We start from the raw sequence: 16,107 nt of genomic DNA on the forward strand, positions 1-16,107 counted from the left end.
TGTTTGCCACTTACAGTACAGTCAGGCAGTCTTAAGTCACATTATGCGGTCAAAGCAAGAATTGTTTCCTGTTTAAGGAAATCGTAACTGCGGTCAGTGGAATTTTCAAGCGTGCCCAAGAATTACGTTTTAAAGAGCATCATGGGTCACTGTTAAATTTTCTGTGTAAGATCTGTTGTACTCTTTTTATAAGAATACTATGCTACTTGAAAACAAATGTGATGTTACTTGCTTTCTGGGCAGACAGAATCTTGCTTATTTGTTAAGGACATCCTGTAATCTATGACACAGGAAATGGTCTCAGACAACTTCATGTGGGAGGGGAGGCCCTGGCAGAATATGAAGCAAGAAGGGAGAGGTGGGGGGGGTGACAGAATGTGTCAAGAAAGAGACTGCGTTACCTCATAAAAAGCTGTCTGTCACAAGAGAAGTAGTTAAAGCCACTGGGATTGGATGGCATTTTTGACACCCCGAGCAGTCTGCAAAGTCCTCGCTTGAAAACTTTCCTTAGGCTCTGCCGTGAGCATATTCCCTGAAATGGAGTTTTCAGAAAACAGGAAATCTTCTCGGGCCCTTTTGGCATTATGCTAGCAAAGTTGAACGGATGTAACCTTTCCTACATGTCGGTTGCTTTTCTGACTGCTGGCAAACCCACTGACAAAATTCAAATTCAAATCGATTGTCAACACCCTCAATGCCTGTCTCTCTCACTGTCTGTCCCACCCAGCTCCCATATGTTGGAAAACTTCCATATTCACAGCAAACAAACAAAGAAACAAACTGCTTGTGGTTGTCTCGTGTTTACAGTATCTCTGATGTTACGCAGCACAGCTAATGCTGTACTTTGTGAGTGGTTTGACTTAAAGCTATAACCTTTAGCATGTATCCCACCTCTCTTGCCACGTTAAGATACCAAGGTTACACTGACTGACATCTATTTCGTCCACTTGGGTTTGGTCCTTTTTATGCAAAATAATCCTCACAAGTGCTAGTCCTGTTTGTGGGAGGCTAAAAAGTTGCTGATTATAACACCTGGAGTTGGTGGGTGACCAGTGTTGCAGAAAGCTACAGTCCAGGAGGTCCAAAGAATGCTCAGAGTGAGATGTTCCTTGATTGTATGCTATCTTTACATGCTTGGCACATTACTATTATCATGCCGCTTTTATTTAGAAGGCTAGACTTCACCAGCTACAGAAGGTTTTGTGCCAAATGATGCTGAGCTGACCTGAAGGGTTGTGTTGACTTAACAGTTGTGTACTTTTTAGGGGTGTCCATCTCTCAACAAAAGACAATTCGATAGGATTTGTGCAAAACGGTTCAAAGACGGTTCAATTAGAACGATTCGATTCCGGGATTAGGATTTGATTTAGTATAGTGTGGTACGGCTCTATCTATCTATCTATCTATCTATCTATCTATCTATCTATCTATCTATCTATCTATCTATCTATCTGAAGAATTGTATACATTTCTGAAAACCAAGCATACATGACATTGTAGAAGACATATCATGCGACCTTTGGCAAACATAAGTGGTTTGCAGACAGAGGAAGTGCTATGAAACTCTGAGGGTTTCAGAACGCGCAGACAGTCTTCTTTCTGAGAAGGCTGTTATCACCCCACCCATCCTGTCTCACATACAGCGACACAGAGACATAGTAACAGACATCCATTGCCCGGACACGTGCGCACATAGGAGCCCCCGCACGGCGGGCCCCTGTGGCAGCTGACACAGGGGCCCGCCGTGCCCCTATTTCTAGCCCCCCATCCTTGCAGACAGCAGGATGACACCATTGCATAGATGTTTTAAGGTGTTATGTTGCCGGTATGAGGCGTTGAACCTCAGTATACGGTGCAAAAAATTAATGTCTACCACGCACCCTGCTAATCGGAAACTCTTTATCTGAGAAGTGTGACATCCTGTCTATGTTGTGTGTAATTCACACCAGATCATAAAAGGGTTGGGCTGATAAGAGCACAGGCCATCTTTTTGTGTGTGTGTGTGTCTTCTGCAACCTTGATTTTCATACACACACTCATTGGATTTTAAATGGTCAAGATGTTACTGTAGTGAATTATAGTGTACCACCCTTGATTTGGTCCCTTAAAACTGTTGTTTTTGAGTGAGTGCTACAAGAATGGCCAAGCCTTTCAAAATGAAGACAGTTCCCATTTTCATATCCAACAGTCACTCTTGTTGTATGGAGTTGTGGCCTCTAATACCAGAAGCCGCTCCAAATTAGCGCCATAAATTTTGCTGATACTTAGTTCCCACCACCTCCTCCTCCTCTTAATAGAGCTTTGATTTCTCACTGACGCCCTGCAACCCATAATCCACGAGAAGAGGGCAGGCACGTGGCACGGAGACTTTGCCCAGAGCGCACTCGCGCGTTGCTAGCTACATTCTAGGCTTTATCTGTAGGCACACGCCTCTAAACTAATATGTAGGACATATCTTCTGATCTAGTCTGCAATGCTGGAAACCACAGACAGGACTCCCCGAAGCTATTGCCTGTCTGAGGTCATGAACTGAAACAATAATATCCATCTGACTTCATATCAAAAGGTTAATGGGCTCTACATATTTGTGTTGCATTTGTTTTACATCGCCCACAAAATGCTTGATGGCAGAGATTGTCTAAAAATTGATTTTGAGTAACATAGACAGACTCTATGTGCGTGTGTGTGTGTTGGTGGCAGCTAGTGACAGCCCCACTTTGGAGAGGCTGAGGTCAGTGCCATAAAGCCAGCCTAACACAAAGAAAGAGAAACACAACCCTACTTGTCTGTCTGTATGGGTGTGTCTGTGTGTGACAGACAGACAGGCCCGCACACACACACACGCATGCACCCACTCACACACGTACACACAGTGCCCCGGTCACCTCTTGCCTTCACTCTTGGCAACTCTTGAGCAAACACGTCTTGCAAGATTGGTTTGGTTGGTGACAACAGTGTGACACATTACCATCGTCTGGACTGTTTGTGTGTGCGTGGTCTTGTTTTTGTGACATATTGGGGCCAGTATACCGGGATTTCAAGATCAAAGTGTGCAAAGGATTTTGCCCGCAAGTTTAGACATCTTTTTGAGTGTCAAGACTTGGTTTTAGAGTTTAGGTTTGAATCGGGTTATGGTTGAGGTTAGGGTAAGAAATAGGGGTAGGCAATAATTTTTGCTGGTTGGGGTTAGGAGAAGGGGCTAGAAAATGTCAATGAGATGGTCCCACAAAGATAGTAAAACAAACCTGTGTGTGTGTGTGTGTTGGTGTGTGTGTGTGTGTGTGCGCGCGTGCGTGTGTCACCCAAAGTCAATACCATATCCAAATTTAAACACACTGGCACTTCCAGTTATCAGTAACCTCCTCTGGCACTCCTCTATCAGTCATCCCTGTTTACACACAAACATTTTAGTTTTTCTGGCACAACGTGGTGCATTTGCAGTTCACTGACCTTCGAGTGTGACAGTTGTTGATTGGGTGCCAAGTGGGGAAGACCCTTCTCATGATATTAGGAAAGCACATTCGTTTGGATGTGCTTGGGCCCATGTGATTTTTTTCTTCTTCATAGTTTAAACAAGGACGTCTTGGTCAGAATTTTTCAACATTTATATTAAGTGTGAGAGCAAAAATAAATAGCAAAAATCAAATTATTATTATGATGATTATTATTATTATTATTTTGCACATCTAAAAATTGAAATCCAACCTACCGCTGTATCATTAACCGACCAATGTCCTTTTGTTCAAGGTGTCGGATCCTGTTCCAATCAAAAAGCCCAAATATGAAGACATCCCAATACAATCCCCCGCGGCTGACAAGGAGAAGCAGCTTGACTGGCTACAGTCCCTTTCCATCCCTAATAAGGTCAGTGTTAAGATACACAAGGTAAAATATGTATAAAAAAAACAAACATGTGCAATCTAGATATACCCGGACTGGTCACCAGGAAATTCACAGGGCACTCCAATAACTCTTTCACCAAAATTCTTCAATCCAATGATCTGAATATGGAATTGTCCAACCACATTTTTAAGTTTGGCATATTTTCCTTGAGAATTGGGGGTTCTGGTTTTTGTCTTCATAAGAACCTGGCTTTGGGAATCAGAAACTGGCAATTTTATGACTTGCAATGAAGTCCAAATATGAACATTAATGTTGTTCGACTGATGCCAGTCTGAGCATCTACAATAAATACCCGACTCCTCGTGGCCAACAATCTTCGCATCGCCCCCTTAGAACTCAATTGTCCACGTATATTTGTTTGTGCGCCAATCATAAATTGTTTAAAATTCAATTTCTGGCTAACAGCATTCAATAAATCCCATTTCCCGCATTTCCCCCAGGGCCTCAACTGCATTCAGCCGAGACAGAGGCCATCAGCTTTTAGACCGTGGTCGCCGCACATCTCTGCCGGTGATAAAGAACCCTCCAGTCACCCCCTAGCTCTGCTCAGAGACAAGTAAGTCCATATTTATTTTGGAGGGGGAAAAACAACAAAGACCTGCTTTCCAAATACTCACCTTTGCTCTTCTTAGAATAATTCCAGTCTTTAATGTGAGAGCTGACAACATATTTGTTCCACTGGATCTGATGAACTCTTTCTGACTGTACCACAACCTCCCACACTTCAACATTAATAGACATTTGACACACTCATACTGTTAATACCCACTTGGCATAGTGCTGCCTGTAACATTACTGTAGATCTGGCCTAGATTCTTATAAAGTGGGAGTAGGATGGGATGCAAGTACTGCACTGCATTTGAATCTTTCTTTACCCTGGACTGGTGTTGACTGTGTTCAAAATGACCATTATGGCACCAACTTGATCATAACATTGGGTCTGCTTGGTCTGGCCTCTTCCAGCTTCTACAACTACAAGAGCCTGGAGAACGCTGTAGCCCCTAATGTTGCCCTCACACCGTTGCCCCTGGGAAAGGCGGGCCCAATGTCCCCGTCGGTCCCCAGCACGTCGCACCCAAGCGCAGGGGAGCCCCCAGGCGAGGGCGCCAATGCCAGCTCTAGACCTCGCAAGAGAAGGGCCACAGGGGAGCTCCAGCCGCCGGCGCCCGAGGGAGCCTGCTCCCTTACCTCCACTGCTAGCAAGCCACCTCAGGATGACAAAGACTCAGAGGTGGAGATTGAAGTGGAGAGCCGTGATGAGTGTAAGCTAAGATCACATTATCCCAGAAGTATAGTGAATTTTTGAAGCAATTTATTCAACCCCTCTCTTCTCTCTCTCAACAGTCACTTCGTCTTTGTCCTCGCTGTCGTCACCATCTTTCACTTCGTCCAGCTCAGCCAAGGACCTGAGTTCACCCGGCGCCATCGGGCCCCTCTGCACTGTCATGACGACGACAGCTGAGGGCGCTGCCCCTGCAGCTGCTCCCATCTCAGCCCCTGTCACCCCTCCAGAACTGGGGCTGGAGTCAGAGCTGGAGAGCTTGCGGCAGGCGCTGGATAACGGCCTGGACTCCAAAGAGTCAAAAGAGAAGTTCCTGCATGAGATAGTCAAGATGAGGGTGAAGCAGGAGGAGAAGCTCGGATCTGCCCTGCAGGCCAAACGCAGTCTGCAGCAGGTAGGAGTCTATGACATCTAAATTATTGCATGTGAGAGGGTTGCTTTTAGCGCTGGGTATCGATTCGAATTTCCCCAATCGATTCAATTTAGATTTTTCCAGAGTCGATTCGATTCACTTCATTTCAATTTGATACCCATTCATTATGGAACATCAGTTCTTCTGATAAAAATGCCACAAATATTCAATTCCAATTAAATATTGCAGAGGCATTTTTTATTAATAGAAGTAAATTGTGTTATGCATTACACAAATATTTAAATATTTTCATAATTCAAATTAATTAATTGTAAATCTAAATTAAAAAGATTCAATAAGTCAGGTCTTTCATAAATGTAAGAAAATTATTTTAAATTCATGTGAACAATTTCAAGAAAATAGTACGATACAAAAAGTATTGTCTTTAAAATTCTATTTTTTAAAGAATTAATAAGAAAAGGACAAATTAAAATATGGCTTAATTGTTTTATGAATTGATATCAAGCTAAAAAATTTTTTTATCAATTCGATATTGATAATTTGATTGTTTTTAAACTCAGCCATAGCTGCTTTTGAATTACAGGTAGTTAATCAATAAACTATTTTAAATTGAATCCACAATTTCACTTTTAGGGGCTTTGGAATACATTGGCGCATTACAGTATATTATAACAAAGTAAATCCTAATTAAAAAGATCTAAAAACTCAACCCTAAAGAGTTCATATAAATTGCACATTACGATACAGAACTGGATTACAAATGATAATCAGTGCCTGCAAAGCTTAGCATGAGTTGGCAAGTGATAACAATGAGAGCGGATGTTGCTGCAAAAAGGAAAGGCCAGACTTCCATTTTTATATTTGGTCTTGGACCGGGAACAAGAAAATGCAGTTGAAAGTGTGTGTGTGTGTGCGTGCGTGCGTGTGTGTGAGTGTGCAGCACAAAAATAAGTCTCGAGCAACCCAAAGCTACTCCAGTGCAACGACATACCACTCTCACTTTGTATCCGTGCTCTGAGGAGGCGGCAGGCGAAAGTACAACCTACAGGAACAAGTCAAAGCAGCCAACGAGCTGCAGGCTGAATGAAGTGTGGTCTTACTTGAAACCAGCACCATTCCTGCTGGGTTTAGCTGAACCAACACGAGATGTTGAGATGGGAAGTGTTGAAAGTCGCCCCTCGTGTAAAGCCTGAAGGGCGTGATAAGGGATCGTCTTTTTCTTGGAACCAACAAAACTTGATGACAGACATGTTTGTCCAAACTGTGAAGTTCCCATGAGTAGGCTATGGTTACTACTAACACACACGCACACACACGCAGTCATTTAGAGGAAGGAAATCGCTCTTATGTAGGCTACATTGCCCTAACCCTCGACTTTTTGAAAGTAAACACTGACATTGACACGGCGGCTTACTGAGTTTCTGGAGGCAGCACCAATCTTCTCAATGGCAAAGAGGCAAAAAAAAAAAAAATGGAAAAGATTGTCCGCTACTTTGTTTAAATAGCAACAATCCCAACAAAATGTCTGTTTCCAGGAGCTGGAGTTCTTGCGAGTTGCAAAGAAAGAAAAGCTGCGTGAGGCGACTGAGGCCAAGCGAAATTTGAGGAAGGAAATCGAGCGCCTGCGAGCCGAGAGTGAGAAGAAGATGAAGGAAGCCAACGAGTCGCGCGTTCGTCTGAAGCGGGAGCTGGAGCAGGCCCGGCAGCTGAGGGTCTGCGATAAAGGCTGCGAGGCCGGACGCCTGCGCGCAAAGTACTCGGCACAGGTCAGTTTTACACGCAAATACCTTTTCAACAAGAAAACTTTCGGGTCTGGAATTATGCATGTGTACAAAACATACACTTCACTGCAATTGCGGTGGTTCATGGTTTCGGTCTTTAAGCCCTTTCAAGGTCTGCGCAGAAGGAAGGAAAGAAAAAAAACACATTTCCTTTTCCCCGGTCAAAAATAAAAGGGCGTCGGCCCAAATGCAGAGAGCGAAGTTCAATCCCCCCTTGGAAAGGAAACAGGAAGACATGTCGACTTCCCCCAGGCATCATGGGAAATGCAGATTAGACAAAACAAGAGCGAGGTTGTGCTCTCCGGCTGCGTCTGCCTCCCTGTAGACACTTCACTCCTATTTGAGAGCTTGTTTTTGAAAAGCAAGGCGGCAGACAGTGGAAGTGGAATTTGAAGCATTTTTACCTGTTAAATCTGTTTAAAATACACTTGTTGGGTGTAGGCCAAAAATAAATATTAGTAGCAGTGAATAGAATAAGCACAGTAAAGTAGGGATGTTTGATACCACTTATTTTCTTCAGACCGATACCAGTATGAATACTCAACTCTTGAGTAGTCACCGATACCGATACCAAGTACTGATACTACTAGTAATTATTTTTTTTTATTTTTTCAACAGATAATTTTAAAGAAGCCCTATATATATATATATATATATATATATATATATATATATATATATATATATATATACTTTTTTTTTAAACAACAGATAATCAAAGAAGCCTTATACATCCCAATATTTTGATTAAGAAAATTACAGATAATTTAAAAAAAATCTAGGTATCACAATGTTTAGATTTTTTTTTTTTTAACAAATCATCTATATTTCCCAATATTATCCCTTAAATATACACAAAATGGTAATTATCAAAATTTTTTGCCAGTGTGTTCATAGGATAGATATTTTGTATAGAACAAACATTAATATGAATTTAATAAGTAAAACGAAACAAATAATTCTGTGGCCAGAAGTCCCAATCAAAGTAATCTTTCAGACATGTATGCCTTTTAGTTCCGTAAAACAGCCACAAGAGGGCGACAGATGCTGTAATTGGCCAACGTTGTGAATACGATACTTCGGCCTGATACCGATACCTGCTATTGGTACTCGCCCATCCTTACAGTACTGGGATATGTACGCCATGCATAGTCTTCAGTTTGCCATGATATGACCCAATTAAAAACAGACCAGGATTTTCCAGGCCCGCTCTCAACCAATCAGTGCCCAGCAGCATGTTTAGCTCCACCCTACAACACTACTAGGACTTATTGTCCAACAGTTCACGTGAAATTGGGATTGTTTACAACGGAAAGCCATACTGAATGGAAGCGAACTTCAACTGCGTAGTACTGAAGTCACACTTTCTGTTTATCTGCTGTCTTGCCCTCATTTGATCTTTTCTTCTATCTGATTGAGTCTCGTTTAATCATTTTCCCCATCTTAACTCGTTGCATCTGTCTGGTCTGGTCTGTCGCGTCTCATGTCATGCGTCTGTCTTGTCTGCTCTCATTTCGTCTTTTCCTTTGCCTGGCCTGTCCGTCTGTTTGTCCGCGTTGGGAACGGGGTCAGTAATCGGATCATAGCTCTCGCTGCCACAAACGCTCTGGTGTACGATTTCATCCGAGCCCCGTGATGTTTTCCAGATCGAAGACCTCCAGATGAAGCTGCAGCACGCCGAGGCCGACCGTGAGCAGCTCCGAGCCGACTTACTGCGAGAGCGGGAGGCCAGGGAGCACTTGGAGAGGGTGGTGAAGGAGCTGCAGCAGCAACTTTGGCCCAAATCCAACAGCGACAAGGACTTGACAGCCAAGGACAAGGACATGCCATTGAAAAAGTAATCCGGTAGCCAAGTCCCTCGTACCCCCCTCCATCCACACCTCCAGTGCAGAGAACAACATTTTCCACACGACTGAGGTTACAACACACACCAGTGTTCTTCATGCTTACGGTGAATAACAGCAGGATTCGGATCCTCATCGTCCACGTCCAAGAACAGAGAATGGAAGGCAAGCGAGTCCACCAGAAAGCGCGCCACTTGAACCGTGACTCTCACCTTCAAACTGAGAGGTCGATCGCAAGAGGGAAAATGTGGTTGTGTCAGTATGTGATGAGAAATGCTAAAAGATGATCATATTCCATTTGTCAAAGGGGAGGAGCCTCCACATTTGTCCCTCGTTACAATGAGGACGGAAGATTTTGAAGACATGATAAGCTACATAGACTCTGTAACGAAACAAACATGCAAATAAATCTGAAGATGAACAATACAAACAAAGAACTATCCACATGTGCCGCCATGTTTTTGTTTTCTTTTTAATTCTTGCTTTTAGGGAAGCCAATCCCAACCGACAGGGAGCAAATCATCAAATAATGTTATTGCAAACACAACTTTGTTATCTTCACACAATGAGCACAACTGCTTACAAATTGATATCATCAAATTTGGGATTTTTTCTTGGTGTTGGGGAGGACCCGCATTGTGAAGACAGCCTCCACAAGTGAGCACTTCATTTTGAATAATCAAACGATTTCCACCATCCGTCTTTGTCCCAGTGTTGCTCAGTCCAACGAACACGGGTCAGCAGCCATATTTGTGTCGAAGCATTTGGGTCAAAACCCAGAGCTGTCCGATCTTCTAAAGATGAAATATTCTACATGTGAGCGCGCCCTCCTTTTCTCATCTCATTACAAAGAAAGCTGGCATTCATTTGACTTTAATTAATCATCTTATAAAAACGTTATGACTCTATGGGGCACCCTTGGCAAGAACCACAAATGTTCATGTTCATTAAATTAAGGTATGTAAATATATATTTTTGGGATTTAACAATAATGAATGGCACTTTGTCCTAACAACAAACTGTTTGTATGCGTTGTACTCCAACTTTTCAATCTTATTTTGAAAACACCATCTTATACATGAATGCTACCGTATAAATCCAATTAACATTTTGTTGCTTATATTCATTCTCTATTAAATATTGTTCTGTTTACTTAAAGGCAAAGTATTGTAAATAAACCGGAAGAAAAACAAGGCTTTACCTGTTACTGCCTGATGAAGTTTGGAAATGATGGAATCAATTGCGTTGGCCAAAACATACAAACAGATGACAAATCAAGAGGGAAACTCGTCTATGAGTGGCTGCAGATATATTGTGTCAAATGGTTTAAGGCGTTTGCAAATGATGTCATAGTTTGTGGCCTTGAAAGTCGCAACATCTCATGGCTTGACTTTTTTGGGGGATGTTGGTGTAATGGTGTGAAGCAAGCACAACGCCATGGCTGCACTTTTGCTTTTCCCTATTCGTTTGTCACCAATCAGTATGTTACTAGGGGGATTTCTTAGAGAGAGAAAAAATAACCTGCACAAACAATCACATTTGGATTTTTATTTAAAAAACAAACAAATCAAAAACATAATTAAAAAAAAAAAGAGAGACATTGGCAGGAAGATGCCATTGCAGTGGGTACAATGCAATCAGAATGTACATTATGTTAATGCTTTTTTTCCTTTGATTGTTAATGTTTGAAATGAGATATTTTATTGCTTGTCTGTTATGTTCACGTTTTTGATAGAAAACTCATTTTTGTTTATGCATGAAACTGAAAACTTTTGCCATTCATATCGTCAAATATCGGGCATTTACAGTATACTGTTCATGTGAGGGGTTTGTTGTGTTATGCAATTTGAAGCAATTTGTCTTTTCTAGGAGGAGGAAACCGTAAATAAAAGCAACAAGTTGTATACATGCATAAAAAAAAACCTAATAATTCAAGAAATAAATATATCAAATGCAATGCTGGACAACCTCAAGTGCCTGACACTGGCGAAAGGTTTCCAGAAGAGGAAAGCTGAAGAAGAAGCTTAGGGGGAGACAACTACTTTATAAAAAAGAAGAAGAAAAAAAAAGTCTCTCCCTTTGTCAGCAGCTCTTTTTTTAAAATCAGCCATCCAAGTAAAACCAGTTTACGTTTGTTTTTCAATGCAATTTAACAATCACTATTAACACGTAAAGCTTTTTTCCCCCAGAGTGTGTGCTTTTTATTCTTCATTTGGATTCGATGATATGCATGAGCAAATACTTTTGTAGATGATCTTTTTTGAAAAAGAAAAAAAAAAAGCCACTTGCTTTGGTCAGTTGTTGCTAAAGGTTGTACATAAAGAGTTTTACGTGTTTAATCCAAGTTTGTGGACATGCTGTCCTAAGACATGCATGTTGAGGACAATAAAGAGGACATTGTTATTGTTGTTACTGTGAAAGGCCAGCTCCAATCCAACTGACACTCCCTCTCAGAGAAAGACACTGCGTCTGCCACTTTGGCACGCCTGCAAATTGGGGCAATTTTCTAGTTGCTTTTACACTCAAAAAAGTTGTTAGCCCGTGTGATTTTGTTTATGCATGCTTTTCTACAAGGGAGCCGATAATGTCATTGGCCATTCGTTCTCCCGTGCAAGCAAGATCAGATCTTGTTTTCGAAAGGATTTTGCCAGAAGAGCAATAACAATCCGCATTAATAAACAAATACTTGCCAGTGTATCAATTTGAATATGAATTTACAAAATGTAAATATTTTTTTCATTAACAATATTGTATAATATATGTACATGGTGTTTCCTTTTTTGAAATGAAATCTTTTCTTACAATAGATGTCTTGTTTTATTGTTTTTTAATTTGTGTTTGGAAATGTTTCTAAAACAGTTCATGCAGTGCGTAAGAGACGATTCTCCACATAAACAAGTTGATCCAATTCTTTTCAGTTTTTTTTTTAACCGTAGTCTTTGTATTGCATTTTTTTTTCACCAATTCACGTTTTTAGTCGTATGTTTGGTATCACATAGCAGAACTATGCCTCTCTTTCACACACACACACGCAAGCTCATCTTAATGATTGTTCCCCCCAACATCCTTTTGTATCTGTTTAGCCCTTTGCTGCTGCTAATGCTATATAAAACTTCTAGAAATATTTTTTATGTAAGAGGCAAAATGGAAGCGTTCCCATTTATCAATGCCACATATGCAGTACGAAAAGCTTGGCCCACTCATGTGATCCTCTCGTCTCCGCTCATCTTTCCCCAACAGGACCCCTCTCGCACGACACCGACAATATTGTAAAGTAAAGGACTTTATGAGATTATGTTTGAAAATAGCTATGCTTATATACTGCAGTGACTGAATGTACAGTGTATAGATGCATTACCAGAAATAAAGTTGTTGGTCCAGATTGAATGGCCCAGTTTCTTTGCTGCTTATTTAGCAAAAGAGAAAAAATAATAAACATTGTACATAAAAGCGATGACGCCCCTTCATCTTGCTGAATAAAAATTGGGATTAATAGAAAATATGTTCTCATTGGTTAAAATACAATCTCAGTTGTAAAGCTTTACAAACCATTTTCTCTGCTGAGTTTCTTCCACTCAGTGTCACATTTACAGTCTTTCATTTGATGGTAGGAATGAAAAAAACCCCAAAAAGAAGTGCAACTGGCCCACATTGAAAAATCCAAACTGAGTAAACATCTTTATATTTAATCAACATGTCAATTGACCAAAAAAGAATTTGAGAAGCAAGTAAATACTTTTTTCACGGCACTATTGATTCTCATAATCATCCCGTATTCACAATACATTTCTCTTATTTCAGTCAAACAAGCATCTTTTCCATATTGAGGAATGGTAAATGCCTCAGTGCAATGTCAGTTGCTCGAGTATCAAGACAAGATTTCACACAAAGATATGGTTTTAGGGCATGTGCTGGAGAAAACACCATAATTACTGTAAACTGGCAAAAAAAAAAAAAGATATGCAAGCACTTAACTAGAGATGAATTTGCACTAGTTCTCAAGTTTACGCCCACTCAGCTTGACAGCACTTTATGTAAACACTCATTAGTGTACACACACACTGAAAGCCCCCAACCCCAAAATGAATTTGTTTTGAAAAATAGCAAGGCCGATGTAAAATAAGAAAAATTATATAAATGTGTGATATTGCTATCATTTGTACTGCCATTTGAGCTGAACTATTATATTTATTATATTAAAGATCACAATAATGTGTCCAATTATTTGATTTCTATAATGATTCAGAGGGTTGGGCGTACACTATTCTTATATTTCTGAATGAAATATGATGACATCCACCATGTGCCGTAGCGCAGAATCTTTCTGCCCTCACCTTGATCAAATTCACCAAAATGCAAATACACTCCACGTGCCACGACCTAGACCTCCGACCAGCATGCATAAAATTTAGTCTACTCTTAGCCATCCAATTATCAGGTGCGCCGAGCGATTTCCAAACAAGCTAATAGCTGGCGTTAAGCATCCAAAACCATCGTTGTAAAGGAGGTGGTGAAAATCTGCTATATAAATTGTTTCAAAATAATGTAACCTTTTCCATACAGTTTAAATAATTTTGTTGAACCACTGATTTTCATGCATTTTTTTAAAGTACTTTTATCAGATTCAAGTTATTTCTGCAACCACGATTGTTTTTTTCTTTCATTAACAGAGTGGTACAAACAATTTTGTCCATGTGTGTACAAGAGTGTGCTCACCCCGACCGTGGCAGTCGTGCGACACAGGTCCAGTTGATCAATGACATGTAAAAAAAGAAGTAGACTCAAGCTGAAGTGAAACTCCAGATGTTCACATTGTTTCCACAAAGCAAAAATAATGTATACAGAGTGATAAGAGAAAGGAAAGAAAAAGTTCGCACTGTAGGAAATAAACGTGCTGTGGAAACAACTCAAAATATGCACAACAAAAATATGGTTCAGGAGCCTTGAATTCAGAAACCGTTGCGTTCTTGTCTTTCCTGTCTTCATGCATCTTAAGGAAGTGTTGCTTTAATTTAGCTAGCTAGGCGAGTTAATATATGCTCGACTAGAATTGCTGAACTTGGCATTGCAGTTAGGACGCTGACTCACTCAACTTTCTATTAATAGAGTGCTTTAAAACAACCACTGCTGTTTTCTTAAGATGGAACAGAGGCCCCAGTATTGAACCGTGTGGAACACCATACGTTCCGTTCTTACATGTGAATTTATATTGCACATATTCATTCGACCATTTTCATTTTTGGTTTTACATACTATGAAGGGATAAATAAATAAATAAATCACATGACTTACCATCACAACAGCCGCCAAAGTGCAACAAATTCCCTGCATCACAGATGGGCCGCGCAAAGTAGCGTGATCACCTGCAGCTCATGATGGCAAAGCAAGGCGTAGCATCACCGATCATTTCAGTTGGGTCTGTGTCTTGACTTCCGCCAAACCCCTGAATACTCACTCACCGAACCCCTGGGATTCGATCGAACCCAAGAACCACCCCTCTATAACAACTGACAATTGAACAGAGGGCTCACATCAAGACTGATAGCAAATCATTGTGGGAATTACGTGCGAGAGGACATTCTTGAAGCGTTCCAGCTTGATGTAAGTTGACAGTGAGTGAGAAGCGTAAAGGGATGTTGATGAAGTTGCAAGGTGGCCCTCCTTCAAACTGTCTTGCAGTTAAACGGCGGGGCTGTGCAGCATCGCGCACAAACTGAACTTTCACACCTTTTGCGCATGAATTGTCCAAGGAGCCTGCGGGTGCTTCGGCTCTCTCAATCAATATTTCAGCGCGCCGAGGCGTCGCTCAGCCTTCTTCCAACTTGGAGCGCTGCCAACATCTCGTTTCATTCCTACCAACAGCCGGCCTACGCACACAACCACGGGAGCAGTAGTAATCAGAACACAGCATTTTGCAAAGCTTTGTTCTGCCTTGCCAGGTGCAATCATGAATAATGCCAAAGCAATGCCAGTGGCTTGATATAGTTTGAAAAGTGATACTTGTCAAATAATCATAATATATATAGTTTTTTTCTTCTTCAAATGGGCTCTTAACTTATGGCCCTCTCAAGACAGGACAGCTCAGCTGACGATCATCATATTATATGTTGTACAATAAAAAAAATACAATAAATAATAAATGTAAATAATTACTACTACTACTACAAAAATAAAAATAAAATGCAATACAATAAATAAAAAATACAATAAAAAATACAATGATAAAAAATAAATAAATACCAAATAATAAATATAAACAATTACTACTACTACTAATAAAATAATAAAACATAAAAAATACAATGCAATACAATAATAAAAACTACAATAAAAATAGGCCTACAATACAGTCATTTAATTTTGCAGATTCTTTGACTATGACTCATATAAGAAGTAATGATTTAAATGGACCCTTTAATTGACCTCCTATCTGTACAGTACAGGCTCTTTAACAAATAGAAACTGGTAAATATTAAAAGAAAAATCAATTTTGTGAGCATGTACTGACAAGGATGTGATTTCTAATTGCCCTTTGGCATGAATGTCATACTGGATCTGTTTGTTTATTTGTTTATTTATTTATGCATGTATGTATGTATTTATTTATTTATTTATTTGGCTGGGAAGGGCTCCATTTGGTTTCGACTCTTAAATATGCTCAAGATTGTTGCATAATACTAAAAATGACAGAATAAATGAATTATTCAAGAAATAAAACTGTGACACAAATATAAACTGATCAGCGTCTTTAAATACAAGCGTCATTATTTCGTCGCCCGCAGCAGAATGTATTGAGGAATTGCCTGTTGTGTGCTACATGAATACAAATGTAAAAAAATAAAATAAAATAATAATAATAATAATAATTATATTTTTTTTTTTTTACATAAAATGTCAGACAAAATAAAGTCAGTGATGATCTAC

General features: G+C 40.2%; 1 protein-coding gene across 1 annotated transcript in view; it reads left to right on the forward strand.

Annotated features, from left to right (window-relative positions):
- The window catches only part of skia (v-ski avian sarcoma viral oncogene homolog a), a 65,669-nt gene extending 53,099 nt beyond the window's left edge, over positions 1-12,570 (forward strand). Inside the window, exons 2-7 of the mRNA XM_077579619.1 lie at positions 3,748-3,864; positions 4,344-4,459; positions 4,867-5,165; positions 5,248-5,579; positions 7,094-7,324; positions 8,986-12,570. Coding sequence (XP_077435745.1) covers positions 3,748-3,864; positions 4,344-4,459; positions 4,867-5,165; positions 5,248-5,579; positions 7,094-7,324; positions 8,986-9,180 — 1,290 coding nt within the window. The 3' untranslated portion in view covers positions 9,181-12,570. The remainder of the gene's footprint in view (positions 1-3,747; positions 3,865-4,343; positions 4,460-4,866; positions 5,166-5,247; positions 5,580-7,093; positions 7,325-8,985) is intronic.
- Positions 12,571-16,107: the final 3,537 nt, after the last annotated feature.

Source organism: Vanacampus margaritifer, chromosome 1, assembly GCF_051991255.1.
Source record: "Vanacampus margaritifer isolate UIUO_Vmar chromosome 1, RoL_Vmar_1.0, whole genome shotgun sequence".
Lineage (NCBI taxonomy): Eukaryota > Metazoa > Chordata > Actinopteri > Syngnathiformes > Syngnathidae > Vanacampus > Vanacampus margaritifer.